The sequence below is a fragment of the Balaenoptera borealis genome (assembly GCF_965194805.1).
Source record: "Balaenoptera borealis genome assembly, chromosome: 5".
NCBI classification, from domain to species: Eukaryota; Metazoa; Chordata; class Mammalia; order Artiodactyla; family Balaenopteridae; genus Balaenoptera; species Balaenoptera borealis.
Genome location: NC_138862.1, coordinates 126,109,239 through 126,136,535, shown reverse-complemented (window position 1 = coordinate 126,136,535; position 27,297 = coordinate 126,109,239). Strand labels below are relative to the sequence as shown.

At 40.9% G+C, this 27,297-nt stretch overlaps 1 protein-coding gene across 3 annotated transcripts in view; it reads right to left on the bottom strand.

The window, feature by feature from the left end:
- Positions 1–27,297, bottom strand: part of NMNAT3 (nicotinamide nucleotide adenylyltransferase 3) — a 115,125-nt gene that overhangs the window by 42,424 nt on the left and 45,404 nt on the right. For 2 of the 3 annotated variants that reach the window (XM_082392402.1, XM_082392404.1), the window contains exon 2: positions 22,390–22,539. In XM_082392402.1, the coding sequence (XP_082248528.1) occupies positions 22,390–22,498 (109 nt within the window). In that variant the 5' untranslated portion in view covers positions 22,499–22,539. The remainder of the gene's footprint in view (positions 1–22,389; positions 22,540–27,297) is intronic. The other variant, XM_082392403.1, reaches the window with a different exon arrangement.

The window sequence follows — 27,297 nt, the reverse complement described above, 5'->3', positions numbered from 1 at the left end:
TTTCAAGTGTTGTTTAGATTAGTGCTTCTGTAGCTGTTCTGTGTAATGGTTAATAGGTACCTACCAGCTCCCCCAAAGAAAAAGGGTTCAGTGATCCAGTAGGCTTGGGAAATACTGGGGCCCACAAAGTGAAACAGGTTTTTACTGCAGATTACAGATCCTCTGAGAGCCCCTAACATGTGGGTACGCACAGTAACTCCACAAGAAAGGGATGGAAATCTCAGGGTTTGCCAAGCTCATTTAGTTTCATGGAACATTCCACTGGATGAACATTCAGAGGACCACAAGTTGTCAAATACTCAGTTTAACCCACTGGCAAACTCTATCAGGGGGGTCAGGCTGCTTTCACTTAGATGCATTGCCCTTAAGACCCAGGCCTAGGAAAATGTTTCACAACTGGGGGTGCACATTAGATCACATGGGGAGCTCCCTCAAACACAAACCTCCCACTCTTGACATCCAAGTTCAAGCACTGATCAAAATAAGGGGAATCACAGTCTACTTGATCATCACCAACTCTCGCTCCCACCATTCTCAAATCATGACCAGTGTTTTTGACTAATACTACAATCCCTACCACTCCCATTATACTGATAGTGCCACCATCATCATACAATGACCAACAAGACCACTGCCATGACCATCACCATCACCATGACCTAACCATCACTACCACCACCACCACCATTACCACCACACTGAGCAACCAACACCACTGCTATTATTACCCCGTGACCCACACTACTACCACTGCCACTACGGCAACCATTCCCCCCAATGTAGCCACTAGAACTGCTGTCAGAGCAAGTCACCACCACTACTCCCCTGTTGCCACCATCTTTCTTATGTCCAGTCTGGAGATAAAAAACACAGTGTTATTATTCCAGGTTGCATTCAAAGGTTGGAAGACGAGATATAATTGCACATATTTATCCCTAGGTATCAATAACCACCAAGTGGAACCAGACATGGTGTCTCGGTAGAATCCTGGGATCTAGAGTCTAAAGAGAATCTCTGATCCAAGGCATGAGTCCCTCAATTACCTCTGTGACAAGAGTAAAAAATGCCACACAGGGCTCCCATGCCAGTTTATCTGATGGGAAAATTCAGCCCCAATCTGCTTTCAGAAATGTGGAAGCTGGACCTCAGCTAGTTGTTGGGGAGCAGACCCTGGTGCTAGCCATGTGGCAACCATGAGGGGCTTTAAACCCAGCTCAAAATGCAGCTTGTTACTGCTTAAGGAGCTAGTCCTGGGGGAATCACAGCAGAAAAGGACTTAACTTACTCAACTATATGCTCTAGTTTATGTAATTAAATTATTTTAAAGTTATATTTTATGTATGCACTGCATTTATTGTACATATGTAAATGTATAATAATAATACAGACAGTCTTAGACTTTATGATGGTGCAAAAGTGATATGCACTCAGTAGAAACCATACTTTGAAGTTTTAACTTTGACCTTTCCCAGGCTAGTGATACGCGGTACATACTCTCTTGTGATGCTGGGGCAGCCACGCGATCACCAGGGTAAACAACTGCTATACTTACAACCGTTCTGCACTCATACAACCATTCTGTTCTTCACTTTCAGAACAGTATTCAATGAATTACATGAGACAGTCAACCCTTTATTATAAGATAGGCTTTGTGTTAAAGAATTTTGCCCAGCTAAATGTAAATGTTCTAAGCACATTTAAGGTAGGCGAGGCTAAGCTACGATGTTTGGGAGGTCAGATGTAGTAAATGCATTTTCGAATTTCAGTGTTTGCAACTTACGATGGGTTGATTGGGACGTAACCCCATCATAAGTGGAGGAAGATCTGTAATGAGTGGCATGTACTCAGTGCTAACAAAGTATTGGGAGCTGTGCTAAAGGCTTTACATATACCATCTCTTTAATCCTCATTCTCTTTTACAAAAAGAAGAGAGGTTAAGTGCCCCAGGTCACAAAGTGAATTCATTGTAGCACTGGGGTGTGAACCTAGGTAGTCTGGTTCCAGGGACACTCTTAACTGAAACTCTACACTGAGCTGTACACACGTCATCCTGCATGGAGCGATTCAAGGTATGTTCAAGGGTATTATTGATTACATGCGATTTGTCTCATGTGCTAATTTTTGAGCCTAGTCTCAGAGGAGATGTAAATCCACTACATTCCAAGAGGTAGAAGAGACATGAAATACCACCAAGTGCAAAGCGATTCGGTGCAAAATATGAAGGTGGAGAGACAACTACTCTCCAGGCAAAGTTCTCATAAATTCATGTAATAAGCATGCGATGAGGGGCAGCGGTGTGCAGGGCACTGGGCAAGGCAACGCCAGCCTCCTGCTTCTTATTCCACAGCTTGTGTGTGTTGAAGTCTTCGGCAGGCTCAGGAAAAGATATCCTGGGTTCAAATAGCTTCAAAGTTTTCCAAGCACTTCCACAGATGGCAGCAGCACTAGAGACAGATGGGGGATGATTCAGAGGGCAGTGCAGGGGCTGCCTGCCAGGGGATGGCCATTCTTCCTCCTCACCCTAGTTCATTCCTTACACATCTTGATATGAGAAATGGTCACTTCGCAAATGTACCTATTGTTAACTCTTAAAAATACACAAATATATGCAGACTTATGGGTATATTCTACACATACACAGACATACAGATAGATTTTTTTAAAAAAGAGATGGAATCCTTCAAATATCGTTAAGCTGTGTCCTACTCTGAGTGTCTACAGTGTGGCCAGGACCATTGTCAGGGATGCTGTGACTCCTGTAGATTCTCACAATAATCTCAGAATCCCCGAAGATTTCATAACTGGCTTGGCCAAAGTTGCAATAGGATGGAAATGGCAGCGCTGGGATTTGAAAGGTCCCAGGTCCATTTGTCTGGCTCTGAAGTTTTGCTTCTTGACATGATCTGTGCTTTGTTTTAACCATACTAAGTAACTCTTAGATTAAGATTCTTCATCTCTAAAGTGGGAGGAAAACAATGCTACCTCATGGGCTTCTTTGGGGGGATTAAATAACAGAATGTATGTAAAAACATTTTGTAATACGTAAGGAGCCATTCAAATGTAATATTATTACTATTAGTTTGGTTTCGAGTAATAAAATTGTTTTTACTATATAGCGAATTTGCTTAGTTATCTGGACAATGGTTTCAATATAATTATTGGCTTCCTTTGTCGTTTTACATCTTTTAGCTTTTTATTTCAGAATAGTTTTAGACTTCAATGAAGATAGTACAAAGACATATTCTTCACTAGACTTCTGCTAATGTTAACATCTTATATAAGCATGATACAGTGATCTAAACCAGGAAATTAACATTAACACTATTCACTAATCTACAGACCTCATTCATACTTCCCCTGTTTTGTCCACAATGGCTTTTTTTCTAATGTAGGGTCTGACCCAGGATTCCTGGTCACATCGCACGTGACTGTCCTATCTCCTTGGTTTCCTCCAATCAGGGATAGCTCCTCAGTCTCTCATAACCTTTAGAAAAGGAGTGGCCAGTTATTTTGTAGAACATCCTTCAGTTTGGTGTGTCTGATGTCTTCTCATGAGTAGATTGAGGTTATGTACCTTAGGCAAGAATATCTCAGAGATGACGTTGTGCCTTTCTCAGTGCATCATATCAGGGGGTACATGATGTTGATCTGTTTTGATTCTGGTGATATTACCTTTAATACTTGGTTGAGGTGGTGTCTGCCAGATTTCTCTATTGTGAAGTCACTATTTTCTCCTGTGTATTTGTAATTAACAAGGATCTTGTGGGAAAGTGCTTTGAGACTATGCAAATATCATACTTTCACCCACTAATTTTAGCATCCATTGAGGATTCTGGTGTGCAACAATCATTACTATGATGTTGGCCAAATGGTGATTTTCTATTTCCAACATTCTTTCTACAGTATTAATTAGAATTCTACTGGAAGGAAGAAATGTTGCCTTTCCTGCACTTATTCAATCACTTATTTATGTCAATATGGACTCATGAATATTTATTTTATTCTGTGGGGTGGAATCCATTATTTATTTTGTTCCTCAGATTATCCCAGATTTGCCCAATGGAAGCTCCTTTAAGTTGCCTCCTATGTCTTTCTGACATGCTCCCATCATTTATTAAGTATTCCCTTGCTTTCTGGAACCACAAGACATTCATGCTCGTCTTGTACTTTCCCTGGCCCTGCTCTGGAATTAATCATTTTTCTAAGAAGCTTGGGTTTCTTTTATTAGAGACCAAGAGGGCTAGTTGTGCCCATTGCTTCTGGAATTTTGTGGTTTCTAGGCACCTCTTAGAAGACAGAACTAGAAATTATATATACATATATACTCACACATGTGTACACACACCTTGCTGTATTTATTTCTGTAACTATCCATCTGGATATATATTAAAAACCATGAGTTCATACTGAAACTTCCGATTTTAATCCAACACCACAGAGTTCATTATAGCCTTCCCCTCCTTTCCTTATTTGTAACTCCTTTTTTTAACACTCAGATACCTGGCTCTGTCATCCACAATAATTTACTCATTTGCTTGATCCTACCATTATTCACATAGAGTAGTTTCAAAATTGCTTACCTACACTCCCGTGGAAAATACATTTTCTAACTAGAGAACAGTATTTATGCACACTTTTTTTTTTTTTTTTGTCTTTACCCTTGCAGTATCCAGTCACAATGATGCTTTCCAAGTTACTGAAGTTGGTTCTTTCCTCTCCCATTGGCTTCAGTGTGGTTATGTATTCATTTATAATACAGATAGGCTCATTTGTTACTGTTTGTATTACAACTTGGGTTCCCCTCACAGCCTGGTTGACCTTAATTATACAGTTAGTTTTTTGGGGTGTGAGATTATGTGGTTCTAAGAGACAGACTGAAAACAGTGGTATGCTCAGAGAAGGCTCTCTCCTCCCTCTTCCTAGTTTCTACCCCATTCCCATCCTGAATTCTTTTCACTCTGTTCCCATTCACCCACTTGAAGGAACCAATCTCCTTAGCTTATAAAATCCATTCTTAAATGATTTTGTCCTCTTAAGATTTATCTTCCCTATAATTATCAGTAACTCATCAATCTCCCCAAGGTCGAACCCTTTCTAGACAACCTCATCTTTAGAAGTATTTATACAGACACACCTTTTCAGTGCGTTTTAATTAATGCCCTTTGTGCTGTTGGGAGTGTTACTTCGCTGACTGTTTTATCTGATGTTGGCTTGGATTTTCTGAATGCTCTTGCATGAGTTCTCTTTATGATCTGCTTAAAAAAGCAGGTAAATGCTGGTGCCTGATTCTGAATGATCTTTGCTTCCCATTTGGAAGACCGAGATGGTTGCAGGTCCTGGCGTATTACCTATGCAGCTGTCTCCTCAGGGAGTTGAAAGTTCAACTTGACTGGCTGGTATGGTGGGAGCAGCAGCAGGTAGAGACAGCATGGTTTGCTCAGGAGATGAGGACCCCCATGGAGAGATGACAAGAGCACTGGCTTTGCATTCTAAGAGACTGGGGCTTTGTCTTTTACTTGCTGGGGAGATCTCATGCAAAATGTGTCACCTCTCCAGGCCTCAAGTTTACTTACACCTGTAAAATGGGAATATTAATACTCACAGCACTGTTTTGAGGATGACATGATTCTATTTAAAAACCCCTGGCGTGGAAAAGGTCCACTGAAAAGACAGTGTCACTTCCTCACTTCACCCTTTCATCCTTACATTCATAAAATATGTTGTTTCAATCTTTCCTGTTTTTTAAATTAAGGTTTTTGAGGTAACTGCAGATTTAAAAGCAGTTGTAAGAAATAATGCAGGACAATCCCATGTGCCCTTCACCCAGTTTCCCCCAGTGGTAACATCTTCCAGTATGATACTTGATATCACACCCAGGACTGAGACTGATAGAATCCACTAATCTTATTCAGCTTTCACCAGTTCCACATGCACTCACTCGCTCATTTGAGTGTGTGTGTTTAGTTCTATGAAATTGCATTTCATCTGTAGGTTTCATGTATTCACCACCAACAGCAAACTACATGATAGTTCCCTCACCACCAGGAACCCTCATGTGGTCCTTTTATAACCACACCCACTTCCCTCCCATTGCTCCCAAGCCCTCATCCTAACCCCTGGCAATCACGAGTCTATTCTTATTTATATAGTTTTGTCATCTCAAGACCGTTATATAAATGGAATCATTTAATATGTAACCTTTTAGGATTGGCTTTTTTCACTCAGCAATACTCCCTGGAGAGTCATCAAAGTTGTTGTGTGTATAGTTTGTTTCTTATTACACTGAGCTTATTTTATGGTATGGATGTATCCCAGTTTAATTGTTCACCCCCTGAAGGATACCTCGATTGTCTCCAGTTTTTAATTATTATAAATGAAGCTGTAATGAACATTTGAGTACAGGTTTTGTGTGAACATAAGTTTTCATTTGTCTGGGATAAATGCCCATATGTGCAATTGCTGGGTTATATGGTAGTTGCACTTTTAGTTTTACAGGAAACTGCCAAACTGTTTTCCAGAGAGGTTGAGCCATTTTATGTTCCCACCAGAAATTACGAATGGTCCTTTTTCTCTCCATCTTTCCAAGCACTTAGTGTCATCATTATTTTTTATTTTAGCCATTTTAATAGGTGTATGGTAATACCCTATTATGTTTTTAAAGTTGCATTTCCCTAATGACTAATGTTGTCAAATACCTTTCCATGTGTTTATTTGCCATCTGTATATCTTCTTCAGTGAAATGTGTCTTTGCCCATTTCCTTATTGGACTGTTTGTATTTTTATTAAATTTTGAGAATTATTTATTTTAAGTGAGGTAAAATTGGTATATAACATTATATTAGATTCAGGTGTACAACTTAAGTTGATATTTGTATACACTACAAATGATCACCATGATAAGTCTAGTTACCATCCATCACCATACAGTTGACCCCCTTCCCCCATTTAGCACCCCTGCCAAACCCCTTCCCCTCTGGTAACCACTAATCGGCTCTCTGTATCTATGAGTTTGTTTTTGTTTTGTTTGTTCATTTGCTTGGTTTTTTAGATTGCACATATAAGTGAAATCATATGGTATTCGTCATTCTCTCTCTGACTTATTTCACTTAGCTTAATACTTTCTAAGTCCATCCATGTTGTCACAGATGGCAAGATTTCCTTTTTGTTTTGAACGACTGAGTAGTATTCCATTGTATATATATACCATATCTTCTTTATCCATTCATCTGTTGATGGGCACTTTGTATCCATATCTTGACTATTGTAAATAATGCTGCAATGAACATAGGGGTGCATGTATCTTTTTGAATCAGTGTTTTCATATTCTTTGGGTAAATACCCAGAAGTGGAATAGCTGGATCATATGGTAGCTCTACTTTCAATTTTTTGAGGAACCTCCATACTGTTTTCCATAGTGGCTGCACCAACATTCCCACCAACAGGGTATGAGGGTGAGATTCTTTATGTATTCGGGACTCCAGTTTTTTGTTGGATACGTGCTTTGCAATTTCAACTCTTATTTATTTATTTATTTATTTATTTAATTTATTTATTTTTGGCTGTGTTGGGTCTTCGTTTCTGTGCGAGGTCTTTCTCTAGTTGTGGCAAGCGGGGGCCACTCTTCATCGCGGTGCGTGGGCCTCTCACTATCGTGGCCTCTCTTGTTGGGAGCACAGGCTCCAGACGCGCAGGCTCAGTAGTTGTGGCTCACGGGCCTAGTTGCTCCGCGGCATGTGGGATCTTCCCAGACCAGGGCTCGAACCCGTGTCCCCTGCATTGGCAGGCAGATTCTCAACCACTGCGCCACCAGGGAAGCCCTCAACTCTTTTTGAAGAATAAAACAGCAAAAAATAAACAAAAAGCACTGATTTCTTTTAGCTTTCTATCTGGTTGGGGGAAAGGAGAAGAGGGTGAGAAACGAGGGGAAAAGGTGGGAAGCATCTTATGGTTTATGAGGACACAAGCAATGGCTCCCATTTTTCACAGCATGTGCATATGAGCTGCAGTGAGGCAGATGCAAACCAGAATACGGGGGGTGCGGGGTGCTCGGGAAGTGTCTGAGGGCCTTGATACAAGGCACACTCACAGGTGAGGTTCTGTTCACCCCCTAACCTGGCACAACCGAGTCTGGTGCGAGAGTACATACTGTGGAAACTGCCCCCGTCAGAGACCCTGCCAGGATCTGTTTCCTTCAGGCTACATCCCAAAGTAGACATAGAAGGATAAGGAAAATGCTGATTTGTTATTAAATCAGAACAGCACCTCCTCTTGAAAGAATTTGGAATGTAACACTTGTGCAGCCTCAAACCCTTAAAGTCTCACAAGATGAGGAACAAATTGTCTTGGTTCCAAACAATTTCTGGAGTAATTCAACATTCTTAAATCTATCTTCTCCAGAAAAATCTCTTAAATTAGAAACGTGAAAATGAACAGTTTTTCAGACCGGGCTGGAGTAATGCCCATGAATATATATTAAAATCACTCTGATTAATAAATGTCCGTGTGAGCCCAAGATTAAAGTAACATGCTGAGCTTATATAATATTTACTCATGCTCTGATGATATCTCTGAAAGCCCAGAAGACCCAGAACTGGGGCTGTCACTGCCTTAAATAGAATTATTATAGCTTAATTTTCCCCTTTACCTCAGATTGTACCGCACCACCACATCATGGTGCATTTAATTCTCTCAATATTCACTGTGTAATAAAGGATCAAAATTAAAGTCACAGGGGTAGCAAAAGTAACGTGCATCACACTGGACACTGACCAGACATTTTTATTTAACACAGAAAACTGCTGGTGTAAATGACATTGTAATAAATATGCTCCAATTTAAAATGCAAGTCGCTGAGAGGAACTCCTAGGAGCCATAAAATACCTTTCCCCTCCTCAGGGTTGTCCAAAGGGAAAAAAAGGACAAGGCTTTCAACCAGGTTGTTATCTTTACGATGCAATTTAATCTGGGATGCCACAAATGCGTGGGGCAGGATTGTTAGTCAATAACATCATAAAGTATCAAGAAAGTGCTAAAGAAAACAGAAGAAACAGTTTTGCGGTTTTCTCACTTCCATGCGTAGATGTGAGACTATTATGTTAACCTGTCTGGTGGTGGCCACGGGACCGGGAGCTACTCTGAGTCCGCACTGCGGGGCGCCTGCTCAGGATGCAAGTGGAGAGACCAAACATGTATTGGATTTGTCGAGTAGGTTAGACCCTTCAGTTCATTCCTAGTTTGCTGCAGTAGCTCTAATTACTTTGTTGTTTTGAGCCCTTTCCCCTTTGCCAAGCACCCCTTCTTCAAACTGCAACTGTCCTTCCTTCCTTTTTATCCTGAAGCAACAGCAAAACCTTAAAAACTGACAGAGACACTATAATACACTATACATATATATATATAATACATATAATACACTATAATCTTTGTCTTGAGCCAGGACAGAGATTTGGCTGAGAGCAGATATGTGCCCACTTCTGCTGCATGCACCTAGAAGATCAATGCTCTTTTTTTCTGGGGGCATCTACTGAATCAATTATAAACAAAGCACAAAGAATAAATTCTGGAAAATATAGTTTGGGAAGCTGAATTCCAACCAGAGTGAAAATCGGGAAACATAGTCTGAGACTGACAGTTTCTGAGCACTTGGAAAAAGTGATGACTGTTCAGAGTTAGCAAGAGTTTGCTGAGAATAAGTCATTTCTCTATTCGGTAGCGTTTCCAGATGGGCAGGCAAGTAACCACCATGAAGGCAAAACCTCATCCAGGCATTTGCCAAGGTCTCATAAGATCACCTTGGCAACAGGGTGGTAAATGCACACTGGGCCACGCTGCAGGCAGGAGGAGTTATCCAGGGCTGTGCACTTGCCCCCAAGGTGAGTCCTGGTCACTCTGGGCAAGAGGGCTTGAACTCTGAGTCAGCCATCCCTGGCACCAGATGGGGTCCGGCTATCCAGGTACAGGCTGCTGAGAGTATTCTAGCAGGTGATTTTCTGGAGGCCATCTATCTGAGGATCCCTGTGCCCAGGTTCCATCCATGGCAGAGACCTTACTTCGTAGGCATCTGATGAGACACTTGGTCAAAGGGTTTCAGTGAGTTCCCTTCACCTAAAGTCCACATTCCTTACCTGGCATTTCAGACTCCAAAATCAAGCCCCGACCACTTCCCTACTTTCTAGGAGTTCACCCAGACTCTGCTCTCATCAAATCTGTCTTTGGGACTTGCACATTCAGGAGGCCTCACAAGAGCCGGCTGGTGCATCTCTGCAGCACAGGGCAGTGAGAAGAACACTGGCCTCGGGGCCCAACGCCTGGGTTCAGGCCCCAGCTCCCCCAAGTACTAACTTTGTAAGTGATAACCTCTCCAAGCCTCGGTTTCCCTGTCTATAAAGGTAGGGACAACACTACCTCCTGACCTTGAATACCTGCTGTGCTCCAGGCTTGCACTTCCACAGTCTCCTGTAATCATTAAAGCCCATGTGATGTTCTCTCTCACGGGTCTCTCAAAGTCAACAGGTCTGAAGCTGAACTTGTCCCTCCCCAAGTCTGCTCCACCTCCAGACTCTCTCCTCCGTGGGTGGCGCTCTCTCTCCCCCTCAGACCCAACCCACTATCAGGTCAGCTTCACCCTCTCATGACCTTCCCCATCCACCAACTTCTTTTCATTGTCATGTCACCCTCTCATCAAAAGTATTGCTTAAATTGCCTCTTAACTGGCTTCCCTCCACCCATTCTTTAGTGCTAGGATGGCGGGGGCAGATACAAGGAGGAGGGAGGGAAAGGCAGATCTTCCCACAGCTCTTAGGATGAAAAACAGACTCCTTAACAATGGCCGGCAAGGCCCTCACGGTCTGCCCCCCAACCCTTTCCTCACCTCCTGTAACACTCCCCTCTGTTCCTGCTTCCCGGTCATCCCTCAGTGGCTCTGTCCTCTTCCCACAAGGAGCCTTTGTACACGCACTTTCCTGGTCCAAGAGTGCTCTTTCCCTGCATTCCCTGACCCAGGCCAACCTCACTTTCAACCTAAAATGTGCCTCACTATTCTTCTCCAGCTCAGTCCTTACATTTTCAGAAGCACTTTCCCTGGATTCCCTGCCTCTGTCAAGTTGCCTCACTATTCACCCTGATAGCATCAGGAACTCCCCTCAGAGGCATGTGTCACCCGAGTAATTTTACCTCTGTGGGATCTGATTAACGTCTGCTTCCTTGTTACAGACTGAATACTTGTGTCTCCCCCAAATTCATATGTTGAGACCCTACTCCCTGATGTGATGGTATTAGGAGATGGGGCCTTTGGGAGGTAATTGGGATTAGTCAGGGTCATGAGGGTGGGGCCCTCAGGAATAGGATTCGTGACCTTATAAGAGTCACGAGAGAGCTTGCTTCCTCTCTCTGCTCTCCTCCATGTGAGGACATGATGAGAAGTCAGAGTCTGCAACTCTGAAGAGGGCTCTTGCTACAGACTAACCATGCTGGCACCCTGATCTCAGACTTCCAGCCTCCAGACTGTGAGAAATAAATTTCTCTTGCTTACAAGCCACCCTGTCTATGGCATTTTTGCTTATAGCAGCCTAAACTGACCAAGGCACTCCCCCAGGGGCACAGGGCCCACTTTTGTTGCCTCTGCTTCTAGCACAGTTTCCAGCACAGACAGGTGCTCAACAAGAAGTTTGTTGAGTGAATGGAGGCAACACGGCATGGTGGCTACAAGCACAGACTGCAGGGAAGACTGGCTCTACCCTGTGTGTGACGTCGGGCAAGTCACTCAACTTCTCTGAGCTTCAGCTTCCCCATGTGTAAAATAGGGAGGGTGACAGCATCCACCTCATAGAGTTGTTAGGAAGATTCAATGACCTTTGTTTAAATGTAATGTACTCAGAACACTACCTGACAAATAGTAAGGATGGTATGTGTTTGTTAAATATGTAAAATGAACAGGTGCTAAATAATCATTAAGTGAATAAGTATTAATGAAGCTGACAGAAAACCTGATTTTAAAAAAGAAATACAAGTGGATTGTTGTTGAAATATAGGCCAAGGGCCAAATCATGCTGACTAGAAATAACAAACTGTCTAAGTAACAGAAAACAGGATTTAAATTTAATTCAACCTTCGTTAGTAAGTTTGCGACTACATGTTGGGAAAACAACTACTTACAACTGGGAATACATCCAACATCTTAAGAGAAATGCGGGCTCAAATTCTTAATCCAAAGAAAGCTTTAGGTATGTCTGATGCTATTGATTAGTCATATGCTGGGCTGAATCATTTCTGTCAAAAATCAGCAAACCAAGAATAAAACTCCCAAGTGAACTTTTTAAAACCACCCACACCCACTACACAAATTCATCCATCAAGGCTTTGAAAATCTTCTTTCAGAGTTCCCCACACAGCACACAGTGCAAGGCAAGAAAGCGCCTGTGATTAGAGGACAACACTATAAAATACAGAAAATCCACAGATATCACACATTCCTATCAGCCCTTATCATATTCCCCAACATTCTTTCAAGTAAAGGAGTATAAAAAAATAGCTGGCTCAACATTTCATCCTTTGAGCATTTATGACTTTTTGTCAGGGTATTAACAACAAAAATCTTCAGACCTAAGTTTTCATCCAGTGTATAATTATTTTTACTATAAAGGGGTGTGTTATCACAGGACTAAAGACAGTAAAAAGTTGTGATGTATTACAGTGTCTCTGTCAGTTTTTAAGGTTTTGCCGTTGATTCAGGAGAAAAAGGAAGGAAGGACAGTTGCAGTTTGAAGAAGGGGTGCTTGGCAAAGGGGAAAGGGCTCAAAACAACAAAGTAATTAGAGCTACTGCAGCAAACTAGGAATGAACTATTAATTTCTCTTCAAAAGTACTACACAAATTGCTTCAGCTTTAGTTCAATTTATATGAGTGTAATATCGAATTAAAATTGTGAGTCGTTTTAGTGAAAATACACCAACAGAAGGGAGATTTCATTTTCTTTATGAAAAAAGAAAGTCAGCTGTGAGGCCAGATTTTCATCCAGCCTTAATTGTGAGCTGATTCTGATTGAGAGAAAAGGCTCTGTTTAAATATTTTTCCTCGGAGAAATGAGGGGTTGGGTGATGGCTTGATGCACAGTTCTGCTGGCTATGGGAGGCTACAGCCAGCCACTGGGGCTGTGGGTAGGGGGAGAGAAAGCCCAGCTGTGCAGAGAAGGGAAATTCTCCCCACGCACCCTTCTCCATGACCTGGTTCTCCCTACCTCCAGCCTCATTTCTCTCCCATGTGCTGGAACGTGATTCTCTTCCACCTCTGTGTTTTACCAGTGCTGCTTTCTCTGCCCGTAATGCCCTCTAAACTATGCTTGGCTAAGTTTTTCATGTTCTTCAAGCCTTGGGTGTCATCTCTTCCAAAAAGCTTTCCCCAACCGCCAGGTGAGAGATGTCTCTCCTTTGCATCTAGTGCCACAATCACTTGCTACCATGTGTCTCTCATCACCTACATTGTGCATCCCTCTTGGGCAGGAGATGCAATTTAATCGATTCTATTTCCAGCAACAGTGCCTGGCATGAAGAAGATGCAGTAGGTATCTGTGGAACGTTGAAAGATGTCAACCCGCTGTATAACATGCAAAGACACAGGCAGCAGAATCCATTCTGGACTTTCAAAAATGACCAGGTACTTTCTATGCAAGAATGACTGAGAATAAAGGCAAGAAGATGCTCAAGGTCATATGTGAGGCCCCTCTACCTATTAATACTTTAAGTTACAGAAATCATATGCAATATAAAAATATACCGTATCCATATGACTAATTATGCATTCTGTGGTTATCATGAGCTTTAAGGATGAGGAATAGTCTCTGACACCTCGCTGGGCCATGCTAGAGCCTGACCATGTGCTAAGTGAGAGTCTGCAAGTATATGAAGTATCCAAAGTCCCCAGTACAGTGTACAGATGTACCTGCCTGGGAAACAGCACATTGCACAAAGCAGAGTACAGTCCCTGCCCTGATAAACCTCAGAGCGAAGACAACAGGGGCATTTCTGATGAGTCAGGGTTGGTGGGAAAAGCCACTTAGTGGCTAAGAGTCAATCAGATGTTCATACCAAGCAAAGCAGATGCTATCCACCCTGAAAATAACATGATTCCACACACTACTTTAAGATATATAGGGAATACATTCCTACTTTCTCCCAAATAGAAATATTCTTTGTTTCCCCCACATACTTGCCTTAGAATAAATTTTGTGAAGTGGAATTGCTAGACTATGGATATATACTTTTTTTTTCTAAGAGATAAGGACATTTTATTTTTGACTTGTAAGAGATTGACAAGCTGTTTTCCACAGCCATTGAACTATTCACATTCCTTCCAGTAGTGTATGAGAAGTCCAATTACTCCACATCTTTGCCCATGGTTGGTATGACTGGTCTTTTTAATTTTAGCTGTTCTAATGGGGGTGCAGTGGTATCTCATTGTGGTCTTATTCTGCATTTCCTGTATGCAATTAAGCATCTTTCTGTGTGCTTATTTGCCATCTATATAACTTCTTTGGTGAAGAGTCTGTTCAAATATTTCCTCCAATTTTTATTGGGTTATTTGGTTTTTTAAAAAATTACTGTATTGAGATGTCCTTACATATTCTGGATAAAAGTCCTTTAACAGATTTATGCTTTGCAAATCCTTTCTCCTAGGCTATGGCTTGTCTTTTATTCTCTTAGTGTCTTTTGAAGAGGATAAGCTTTTAATTTTGATGCAATCTGTCTTTTTTTTTTTTTTTTTCCTATTTTGGATCACGCTTTTGGTAGTGTCTTATCTAAGAAACCTTTATCTAACTCAAGGTCACAAAGATTTTCTCCTGTTTTCTTCTAGAAATTTCATAGTTTTATGTTTTACATTAAAGTTTATGATCTATTTTGAGTTAGTTTTTGTATATGGTGCAAGCTTTGGGTTGAGTGTTATTTTTTTGGCGGGGGTAGGGGGGAACATATGGATATTCAATTGTTCCATACCATTTTTTGAAAAGAGTATCCTTTCTCTTCTGAATTGCCCTTTGCAACTTTGTCAAAACTCAGTTATCTATGTAAGGGGGGGGGGTGTCAAATTTCGTGCTCACTATTCTGTTCCATTGATCTATTTAACTATTTTCACACCAATACCACACTGTAACAAGTACTGTAACTTTATAATTAGTCTTGAAATCAGATAGTGTCAATCTTCCAACTTCGTTCCTTTTTTTTCAAAATTACTTTGGCTATCCTGGGTCATCTGCATTTCCATATGAATTTTAGAATTAGCTTATCAATTTTTACCAAAAAGCTTATTGGGATTGAATTGAACCTATAGGTAAATTTGGAGAGAACTGAAATCTTAACACTGTTGAGTCTTCCAACCCACAAAACAAGGCATATCTCTCCATTTTAACTAGGTTGTATTAAATTTATCTCAACAATGTTTTGTAGTTTTTAGCATATGGATCCTGCACACTTTTGCCAGATTTATCCCTATTTCTTTTTTTATGCTATTGTAAATGGTATTATTTTAAAATTTTAATTTATGATTCTTTGCTGCTTGTATATAGAAATGCAATGATTTTTATGTATTGATCTCATATCTAGCAACATTACTAAACTCACCTATGACTTCTAGGAGCTTTTTTGTAGATTTCTATGTATTTTCTCCATAGATGATTATGTCATCTACAAACATTTTTTTTTCCTATTCCAATCTGGATGACTTTTTCTTTTTCTTGCCTATTGTTTTGGCTAGAACCTCCAGTACAATGTTGAATAGAAGTGATAAGAATGGACATCCTTATTTTGTTCCTCATCTTCTGATTGGAGAGTTTAATACATTTACAGTTACGGTAATTACTGATAAGGAGGGACTTACTTCTGTCATAGTGCTCTTTGTTTTCCATATGCCTTATAGATTTTTGTCCCTCATTTCCTGCATTACTGTCTTTTAGTTGATTTTTTAGTAGTGAAATGTTTAAATTCCTTTCTCATTTTCTCTTGTGTATTCTATAGCTATTTTATTTCTGGTTACCATGGATTACATTTAACATCCAAAAGTTATAACACTCTAATTTGAATTTATACCTGCTTAACTTCAATGACATACAAAATCTCTGCTCTTTTAACGCTCTGTCCCCACACCTTTTGGTTGCTGATGTCACAAAATTACATCTTCATACATTGTGTGCCCCAAACTAGTAATTCTTTTAAATGAATTAATCTCTTAAATTATGTAGAAAGCCAGACTTGAAGTTACAAACCAAAGTTACAATAATACTAGCTTATTTTAGACTAAGTTTTTTTTCTTTAAGTGTATTAATCTCTTAAATTGTGTAGAAAATAAAAAGTACAGTTACAAACCATTGTTACTAGCTTTTACAATTTCCCATGTATTTACCTTTATTGAGATCTTTATTTCTCCATACAAATTTGAGTTACCATCTTGGGTCCCTTCATTTCACCTGCAGAACTCCTGAGATAACAAATTCCCTCAGCTTTTTTTTATCCAGGAATGTCTTAATTTTCCTCTCACTTTTGAAGGATAGTTTTGCCAGATATGGGATTCCTTTTTTTTTTTTTTTGGCCATGCTGCACAGCTTGTGGGATCTTGGTCCCCTGACCAGGGATTGAACCTGCATCCTTGGCAGTGAAAGAGCAGAGTCCTAACCGCTGGATCACTGGGGAATTCCCCAGATATGGGATTCTTAGTTGACAGCTTTTTTCCAGCCCTTTGAATATATCAGTCCACTGCTTTCTGGCCTCCAAAGATTCTGATGAGAAATCTGCTGAAAATCTTATTGAGGATCCCTTGTACATGATGATTTGCTTCCCTTGCTGCTTTCAAGAATTCTCTTTGTCTTCGGGTTTTGAAAGTTTGATTACAATGTGTCTTAGTGTGGATCTCTTTGAGTTCATCTTACTTGAAGTTGGTTGGGCTTCTTGGATGTTTGTATTTATATCTTTCATCAAATTTGGGAAGTTTCAGCCATTATTTCTTCAAATATTCTCTCCGCCCCTTTCTTTCTCTTTTCCTTCTTGGACTGTCATAATGTCCACCTTATGGTGTCCCATAGGTTTCTTAGGCTCTGTTCACTTTTCTTTAATCTTTTTTCTTTCTGTTCCTCAGACTTGATAATTTCCATTGTCCTATCTTCATGTTTGCTAATTCTTTTTTTCTGCCTGCTCGAATATACCTTTGAATCTCTCTAGTGAACTTTTCATTTCCATTCTTATATCTTTCATCTCCAGAATTCCTTTTTAGTTTCTTTTTAGGTTTTCTATCCCTTTACTGATATTTCCATTTCGTTCATAGATGGTTTCTTGACTTTCTCCACATCTTCCTTTAGTTATTTGAGTATCTTTAAGACAGCTGTTTTAAAGTCTTTGTCTAGTAGATCTGCCATCAGGTCTTTTCCAAGGGTGATTTTTGTTTATTTATTTATTTTCCTTTGAATGGGCCATACATTCCTGTTTCTTTATATGCCTTCTGATTTTTTTTGGTTGAAAACAACATTTGACTCTAATGATGTGGTAACTCTGGAAATCAGATTATTCTCCTTCCCCAGGGTTTGATATTTTTGGTTGTTGTTATTATTTATTGTTTTTTGATGGTTGTAGGCTGTCTGTGTGCTGAGGATCAGCCCAAAGTATAAAGTTAAAGTCTTCTCAGTCTTTTTTCAGACTTTCCCTAGGCATGTGTGGTCACTTTCTAATTTTTCCCATATATGCAGTTAATTTTGAATGTGCTAGTCTTTAATGTCTGGCTCCCAAAAGGGGAAAAAGAGAAAAAGGAGGGGAGGGGAAAGCGTGCTGATTGTTTAAATCCCCTAGAAGTTACTTCAGCCAGAGAGGAAGGGGCTTGCAACAATGAGAGGAAATGCAACAATGGCTGGCCACCTTTGTCTGTACATCAGTGATCAGAGGCAGTAACCAGAGATCAGAGCACAGATCCCCAATATTTGGAAGACAGAGGCCCTTTTCCCCACACTGGCTCCCACAAGCTGTGTGCAGGCTGTTCCAGGAACATGGGCACAGCTGCCTGCCATGTGGCTGGGGGTGGGGGAGGGGTAGCTCTTACTGGGCTAAGAGCTGAAGTTGACTAAACTTAACTGCACTTTATCTGTCCATGTCTCCCCCTGGACGTAGTCCATCTTCAACAGACTTCAGTATTCCAAAATGGTTACATCAGACAGATTCTGCTGGTGCAATTATTGTTTAGGTGGGGAGACAGATTCCTGTGGCTTCCTACTCTGCCATCTTCCCAGAAACCTTTGTGGGATGTTTTTTAAACCACAAATTAAACCTCTTTTGTTGGTATAAAGCTATTTATGTTACTTGTTTCTTCTCATTTAAAAAAAAATCTATTTTTGAATGAGGTTTGGTAGCATGTCTTTTGAGGGATTTGTCTATTCCAATTTTTAAAATGATCAAATTTGTAGGCATAAAGTTGTTTATAATATTTCCTTATATTTTCTATATAAGTGTTCAAAATCTATAGTTATGTCACCTCTCTCATTCCTGGTAATAGTAATTTATGTCTTTCCTCTTTATCTTCCTGTTAGTATGGCTAGAGGTTTATAACTTTTATTGATTTTCTCAAAGAAACAACTATTGGTTCAACTGATTTTCTGTAAAGTGTTTCTGTTTTCTCTTTAATTGATGTCTGCTCTGTTCTTCATTATTTCCTTTCTTATGCTTATTTTGTGTTTCATTTGTTCCTCTATTCCTAATTTCTTAAGATAGGAGCTGAAGTCGTTGATTTAAAATCTTTTTTTTCTAATACAGTGTTTAGTTAGTGCTACAATTCCCTCTAAGTATTGCTTTAGTGACATCCCCAAATTTTTGATATATTTGACTTTAATTTTCATTCAGTTCAAAATATTTTCTCATTTCCATCTTGATTTCCTTTGTGACACATGGGTTTTTTAGAAGTGTGTTATTCCATTTTGATATTTGGGGAATCTTCCAGAAATCCTTCTATTATTGATTTCTCATGTAATTCCATTGTGGTCACACATTTTGTAGGATTTCAAGCCTTATACATTTATTGAAGCTTCTTTTATGGCCCAGAATATAGTCTATCTTGGTAAATGTTCTCTGTGCCCTTGAAAGGAAAGTGTATTCTGTTGATGTTTGGTAAGTGTTCTATGAAAGTCAACTAAGTTGAATTGGTTGATAGTGTTGTTCAAGTCTTCTATATCCTTAATAATTTTCTGCATATTTATTCTATCAATTAGTGAGAAGAGACTTAAAATATCAGACTGTAATTGTGGATTTGTCTATCTCTCCTTGCTGTTCTATACATTTTTATTCTTATGTATTTTGATATTCTATTATTACATTTTAAAAAGGTTTAGAATTATTACTTCCTCTCAAAGAATTGACATCTTTATAATTATGAAATGACTTCCTTTATTCCTGTTAATATTCTTACCTCTGAAATCTCCTTTCTCTGACACTAGAGCTATTTCAGCTTTCTTTTAATTAGTGTTTGCATGGGATAGTTGTCTATTCATTTACTTTGAACCTAATTGTGTCTTTATATTTGGTATGTTTCTTGTAGGCATCAAATAATTGTAGTTGGGTCCTTCTTATTTTATCCAATCTGACAATGCCTGCCTTTTAGCAGAAGTTGTTAGACTATTTATATTTAAAGTGTGATTACTGATATGATTAGGTTTAAGTCTATCATTTTGTTATTTGCTTTCTATTTGTCCCATCTATTCTTTGGTCCCCTGTTCCCCTTTTTCTTCCTTCTTAGATTAACTGAGTATATTCTCATTCTATTTTATCTCCATTGAAAGTTTATGAGTTATAACTGTTTGCTTTTTTATTTTAGTGGTTGCATTAGGCTTTATAATATATATCTTTAACTTATCACTGTCTACCTTTAAGTGATATTATAACACTTCATGTATAGCATAAAAACCTTACAGTAGTATTCTATTTCTCCCCTCCCAGTCTTTTTGATACTGCTGTCATATATTTTACATCTACATATGTTATAAACCCCACAATATATTGTTATTTTTGTTTAAATGGTCAATTATCTTTTAAAGAAATTTAAATAATAAAAAAAACATGTATAATTGCCCATGTGGTTATCAATGCTCTGTATTCCTTTGTGTAGATACATTTTTCCATTTGGTATCATCTTCCTTCTGCCTAAAGGACTTTGGTATTTCTTGTGGTGCAGGTTTGCTGGTGGTGAAATCATTCAGCTTTTGTAGAACTGCAAATGTCTTTACTTTGCCTTTGTTTTTGAAAGATATTTTTGCCAGATATAGAATCCTAGATTGACAGGTTTTTTTCTTTCAATACTTTAAAGATCTGTACCACTGAATTCCCTTTTGCTGAACTCAGAAACAAGAAATCTGCTGTCTTCTTTATTTGTTCTTCTGTAGCTGCCTTTAAGATTCTCTCTTTATTATTGGTTTTGAGAAATTTTATTATCATATACCTTGGTGTTGTTTTCTTCATGTCTCTTGTGCGTGGGGTTTGTTGAGCTACTTGATTAAATCTGTTTTCATCAAATTTGAAAACACTTCAGTGATTACTTCTTCAAATATTTTTTCTGTTCTTTGTTTTTTTTCCTTCTAGGAGTTCAGTTACAAGTATATTAAGATGATGTAAATTATCTCACATCTCACCAATATTCTTTTCTTTATTTTTAAAAATTCTGTTTTCTCTTTATGTTTCATTTTGGATTGTTTCAGTTTGGATAGACTGTTATAGCTTCAAGTTCACTAACCTTTTCTTCTGCAGTGTCTAATCTGTTGTTAATCCTATCCAGTTTATTTTTCATCTCACATACTGTAGTTTTCATCCCTAGATATTTGAGTTCTTTTAATATTTTCCATGTCTCTACTTAATTTTTGAACATATGTCACATAACTATTGTAATCTTTAATGTCCTAGTCTGCTAATTCTAACATCTGCATCAGTTCTGGTTCGACTTCCATTGATTGATTTTTTCTCCTCATTATGGATGTGTATATAGACTTCAATTCTTTTTTCCTATGGAAAACCAAGTTGCCCTCCAAAAATGTTTTATCATTTCCCATCACTACCAATACATGAGTGTTTGTTTCCCTCCCTATCCTGCCAGCACTGAATTTTGACAATCTTTTATCTTTGCCTATCTCATAGGCTAGAACTATTTACTACCACAACGGATATTTATTGAGCACCAGCTATAAGCCTCATGACAGACGGCAATTCTGTGGTGTTCAAGCAGTCACAGTAGCTGCCCTCATGGTGCTTATTACCTTGTGGTATTTATGTTTTTATTTGCATTTTCATTGATTATTAGTGATGTTGAGCAGCTTTTCTCAAGTTTACTGTCCATTTATATTTCTTCTTTGGTATATGGCTTACTAATGCTCACTGACCAGTTTTAAGTTAACTGTTTGGATTTTTTATTCCTATGTCAGAGCTATTTATTTACTAAAAATAAATACTTCACTTTTTGAAAAATTAAAAAATGTTTTGTAAACAAAGACATTTCTTTAAAATAAATTAATATTTGTAAGTAATTTCTTTGAAGAAATGATTTACATGTTATTCAAATATTTTTTTCTATGTTAAAAGTAAATAGAAATTGATTTTGATTTAAAAACAATGCCCTTAAAAGACAAACATTTTTGAGCAATGCAAAAATACAAAATACATATATGAATACATAAGATATACATAAATACATAATGAATAAAACTTTCATATGTATCTGACATCAACAAATAAATGACTTATATTCTTTAGAAATAATCATGCAGATTACAAATGCCATTTTACTCTCTTAATAATGAAATGGAAAGTCAAGGAGATGGAACATTTCCAGATTAAATATTTCCAGCTGATTAAATATTTCTGGCAAAGCCATGCCATCTGTATTAGAAATGCCCTATATACAAGTCTGTTAATTTGCAATTGTCTAAGATCTATTCTTTCAAAGGAGAACGTGTCAAAATCCCCATTATAGAATGTTTGCTTACCCACTGAAGAGTAGCAGGAGTTCTCAGAGGTACATGCTACCTATTCATCTGGCTGTGTGGGTAAATGCTTCCTGGAGCCCCAGGAAGGATGCCCTGATTGAGACACAGGTTCTATAACGTGCCCAGTTGTCTTTTTAGCATTAACAGTCAACGTGAAGTGGACAGGGGGGTAGCGGATCCTGAGAAGCATTTCAGCTCTATGGCCAGCGATATGACTTGTACACATGTCACATGGCTAAGGGGTGTTAGCCCTCTGAGTATGATGGAGGAAATGTATGTCACCAGTTATGCTGTGAATGAATAAATTGGACAGTTTTAATAATGGGGATGATGACAGCAGCCAGCAAAGCCCCAAGAGGCCCAACCCACCAGTTCTTCCATTGGACCTGGGCCCCGTGACTGACCTGTTTGGTGAAGGTGGTCTCTGGCCACCTCAAACAAGCGCAGGTGCATGTTGGTGATGGGGTTGAAGGAGCCACAGGCCAGGAGCACCACGGGGATTCGGCTCTTCATCTTGTCAGGCACATTCACACCCGTTGCAGCAGCCACCCTGCCTTCATTGGGACAAAAACACACGTCAGGGAGTTGGCACCAAGACAAGTGTCAAGATCAGTGTCTCTAAGCCACACGCAGGCCATTACTTCTCACTTGTAAGATGACTGAGGAGGCAAGAATAACAATAACAACATTTACAGGAGGTTCACCATGGGCCAGGAACTGTGCCAAGCACCATGCCAAGGTACAGCTCTTATCTTACCAAATGCTTTCAACTTAATCCTGAGTAGTTACTTATACAGCTCAGGGACCTTAGAAGCTGCAAGGCCAGGACTGGAACCCAGGCAGCCTGACCCAAAGACCGTGTTTTGCCCATAACCTCCACATCCTCCCTGTGCTCTGATGGATCACCTTAGGGTCAAAAGGCATATATAAGATGCCCAAAATGTCATCTCTGATAGTCCAAATAGAAGTCACAGGCCTCAGAGCAGAGTGGAACTTTTTAAAAACTTGTTTTAAAATAATTTCAGACTTACAAAAAAAGTTGCAAAATTTGTACAAAGAATTCTTATATACCCTTTACACAGAGTCCCCAAATGTTAACATTTTACCACACTTGCTACATTCATTCTCCCTCTCCATATACACACACATATCTGTTAATACCTATAATTTTTTTCTGAAATGTTTGCGAATAAGTTGTAGACATAATACCTCTTTAAATACTTCAGTATGTGTTTTCTAAGAGCAAAGACATTTTCTTATATAACTGCAGAACAACGACTAAAATCAGAAAATTAACATTGCTACAGGACTATAATCTAATCTACAGGTCTTTTCTGATTTCACTCATTGTCTTTATCTGGGGCCTAAGCATTTTTGAGAGGGTCAGGTACAGACACTCTCCATACATAGTTCATTTATCCTCACAACAACCCTATAAGTGTAAGTAATATTATCCTCATCTTGCATATGAGGAAACAGGCTCAGAGGGGACTATCATTTGCCCTAGGTCACACAGCCAGAAAGAGGTAGAACTAGGAGTCAAACCGAGGCCTAACTCCGGTGAAGCTCTTCATGAACATTCCAGGAGGCAGTGCCTCAGTGGCAGGAGAGCCTTGTCAGCCAGCCTGTCCTGGAGCCCAGGCTGTTTTCTGCTTTACTTTAACCTCACCCAGGTGCTGAAAGCTACAGGGTAAGGAGACAAGAGGGTGGGCCCAGAGGAGGGCTGGGTGGAGACTGAAAGGGCACTGGCTAGCTGGGAGTGGACCTGCCTCCTGGTACTGGGAAGGCTTAAGCACCTCCTTGGGTACATAGAGAAGTTGTTCTGGCAGCGTTCTGAGCTATGGTGGTGTGAGGATAAAAAACTCTCAACATAGGTGGGCTGTGGTTTCTTCCCACTTCCTGAGTTAGCAGGGACACCCCCTGCTGCGTGAGAAGAAAGCAGCCTGCGTGACAGCTGCTGGCCCTGGCTTCTTCCTGGGGAGGGCAGATCTTTAATGAGATAGTATTTGCAGAGTGTGCTGAGCTACTCACAAGAGCAGCCTTGAAATGAGTGTATCTGAAGACGCTGGCTGTTTTTTACAACTGTTAGGAAGTCTTTCAAAATTCTACTTCGTTCTGACAAAATATCATTTTTTTTAGAGCCCTTAAAACATGTAACTGCAGCATCTCAGGTAACCTGGGGTTTTGATCCATTTTCTCCAAAGTTCCCAGAAACTGTAAATTAGAACATTAGTTTGAATGGCGGCATCAATGCGATGCAGTGCGACGATGGGAAGAAGAACAAATGATATATAGGAAGTGTCTGTCTGTCTTTTCTTTCCTTGCGTGGCCACACTGAGCCACGCTGCTCTGACAGCGACTGACTCTGTCTGAGCCGCACCTCAGGCTGGAGGTCGCGGTGGGTGCACATTCCCAGGCTCAGGAACGAGGTCAGTGCACCTGCGTCGTCTGTTTACGCCAACGTGCTTCAACTAAACACCCTCCCAAGCCCAAACCCAGAGAAGTACAATGATAGGGCTGAAATGGACTCCCTCCGGGGGTTCAGCAGAAAATACACCAGGCTCTGATTCGAGCGCGTCTCAAAGGTGGATGCATGCCATGAAAGTGACTCGTCTGCCCTATCATGTCATAGTATCTAGCGAGATGAAGCAAGCGTGGAGGACTTTTGCTACTGGGAAAGGCTTCTCACCAATAGCTTTTAATAGAGGTCCTCCGAGTGAGCAGCAATTGCAGCTGAGGGATTTAACAAGTTGAGAAGGTGGCATACGGTCTTCTTGGAACTTATCATTAAACTGGAGGCGAGGCAAACAGATTCCACCTCCAGACCCCGCCCCCTCTCCAGTTTACCGCCTCCCACTTCACAGTCATCCCGACAGCGTTTCATCCAGCTCCTCAAATACAACACGCAGTTCCTTTCTCCTGCTTGTGCAAATGCTCTTCCGACCACCTGAAAGGAACGCCCTCCTCGCTCCTGCCTTCAAGGTGTTCTCCCTGGAGGCCGACGCCTCCCCCCCACCCCCACCATGCTAACTGTACCTGTTACTTTATCACTTTCTTCTTTCATGGACCACAGACCTGTCACTGCCTTGTTTCCGCATAGCTCTTCCCCAAGTAGAAGGTGAACTCCTCCAGGGAGGTTCCGTCTTCATCTAGGCCCCTCAACTCCTGCAGGGTGCCTGGCACACAGGTACTCAGGAATGTGTGTGGCATGAACGAGAGAATGAGGGACTCTCCCTGACCAAGCATCCTCCTTTTCAGACGGCGACCTCCGCTCTTTGTTTCTGTCCCAAGCAGTCAATGGATTGGGCCTTCCAGGGATATAAGCTGACCTTTCCAGCTTCCCAGGGGCACCTAAGGGCCCTCCCCAAGACCCCACTCCACCCGACTCAGACTGAAAGCAAACAACATATTCCTGCCTTGTTGTGCCATCTTCGATGCCAGGAGCCCATCAATAGGGATATACCAGCCTCCTGCACACTGACACCAAGGTCATTCCTCCACCCTGGAGGTCATCAGCTGTGGCTTTGCCAGGTGAAGGGACTTTGACGATGCGATTAAATTAAGGATCAGAAATGCAGAGGTTATCCTGGATTATCCAGGTGGGCCAATTTTAACATGATTAGGGTACTAATAAGAGGGAGCAGGAGGGTCACATAGAGGAAGACATAAGGGACAAAGCAGTGATCAGAAGGCAGGAAGAGGCTCTGCTGCTGGCTTTGAAGATGGAGGGAGGGCCAGGACCCAGCAGGGCGAGAGGAATCAGCAAGGAAACAGATTCTCCCCTAGAGCCTCCAGGAGGAGGGCAGCCCTGTTGACACCTTGATTTCAGACTCCTGACCTCCAGAATCATAAGAAAATAAAATTGTGTTGTTTTAAGCCAGTACTTTGTGGCGATTTGTTACAGCAGCCATAGGGAACTCATACACTCACCTATTTGGGGCAGGCGCTCCGAAGTGACCTTCAGCCTGCGGCAGGAAAGGCACAGGGATTGAGCCGATAAGGAGGATATGGAAAGGTGTGTCGGGCACAGGGACCAGCATTGCAAAGGTTCAGAAACCACCACTTAAGGTGGGCGATGGACTAACAGCACATAGATGTGGCTGTGTGTGGTGTAAGCTGACGTGCAGGTGGCCCAAGATGGGGGTGCAGAGGGTGCAAGGATCACGCAGTCCCCCAAGGCAGAGTCTAGATTTCATCCTATAGGCCATGAGGAACCTCTGAAGGATTTTAAGAGCTCTCAAGTGCCCCCAGGATGGTGTGTCAGGAAGCAAGCCCCGGGATGGCTACCCCGGGGACCCCTCTGCCTGGCAAAGGTCAGGCGGTCCCCAGCTTCCCAGAGGATGGCCTTTCCTGCTGCCTACATTTCTCCTCAGTCACCGGGTAATGTGATGCTGGCCAGTGCCCCATGCGTACTAAATTCCAGCTAAGTGTGTGCCCCTCGGCACATTTGTCACAGGCCGTTGCAGAGACACAGAAAGGAAAGGCGAGCCGGGAAGGTTAAGTGCCATCACTGCGGACGTAATGTGCTAATGCTCATCAACTGGGAGGTGGTTTACCTTTCCTTGTGGTGAGTGCCTCTAATGGGACCTGGCCTGGGAAAGACCTGGCCGAAAACATCCCTGTTTATTATAGACATAAAGCAGATGGCTTTGGGCAGAATGGAAATGGATTCTACAAACATCTTTCATTACATAGACCTCTTGACCGGACTCCTTGTCTTAAAGAAAACAAGAGGCACGGTTTGGATTTGTGGGGTTGACGAGCACATTTTTCAGGACCCGGGGAGATCATTTCCATCTGCGCAAGAGTATCAACTTCTCCAGGGCAATCAACCTTCACGCAAACTCCGGGCACTTTTTCTTTTCAACTTTGCTGGATTCACTCGCTGTTGCTATGGGCACACAGTGCTGCTAAGAACAAAAGCAGAGCCAGCCTCCTCTGTCGTGTGAGGATCCTCTGCCAGCCACCCCTTGGAGGAAACAAACATGCGAATTAAGCACTCGTCCTAATCATGAGACTCGCAGGAAAGCAGGCAGCTTGGCTCTTCAGTTTTGAGAACTTTCAAAAGATTTGGAGGATCCCAAGGAATGGAACGAGCTCTCTTGCAATTCCACACTCAGGAGTTGGGACTGATTTCGACTGTCATAGGAGGGAGGAACTGAGTAACAGCTACTGGGTTTATTGAGTGACGGGCTAGGCACCGGGCAGAAAACCTTATACACACTGGCGCTGATTCTTTCAACACGCCTAGAAGGGAAGGGTTGGTGCTTGCGTTCTGGTAAAGAGTCTAATCGATTTCTCCGAGCCTCAGT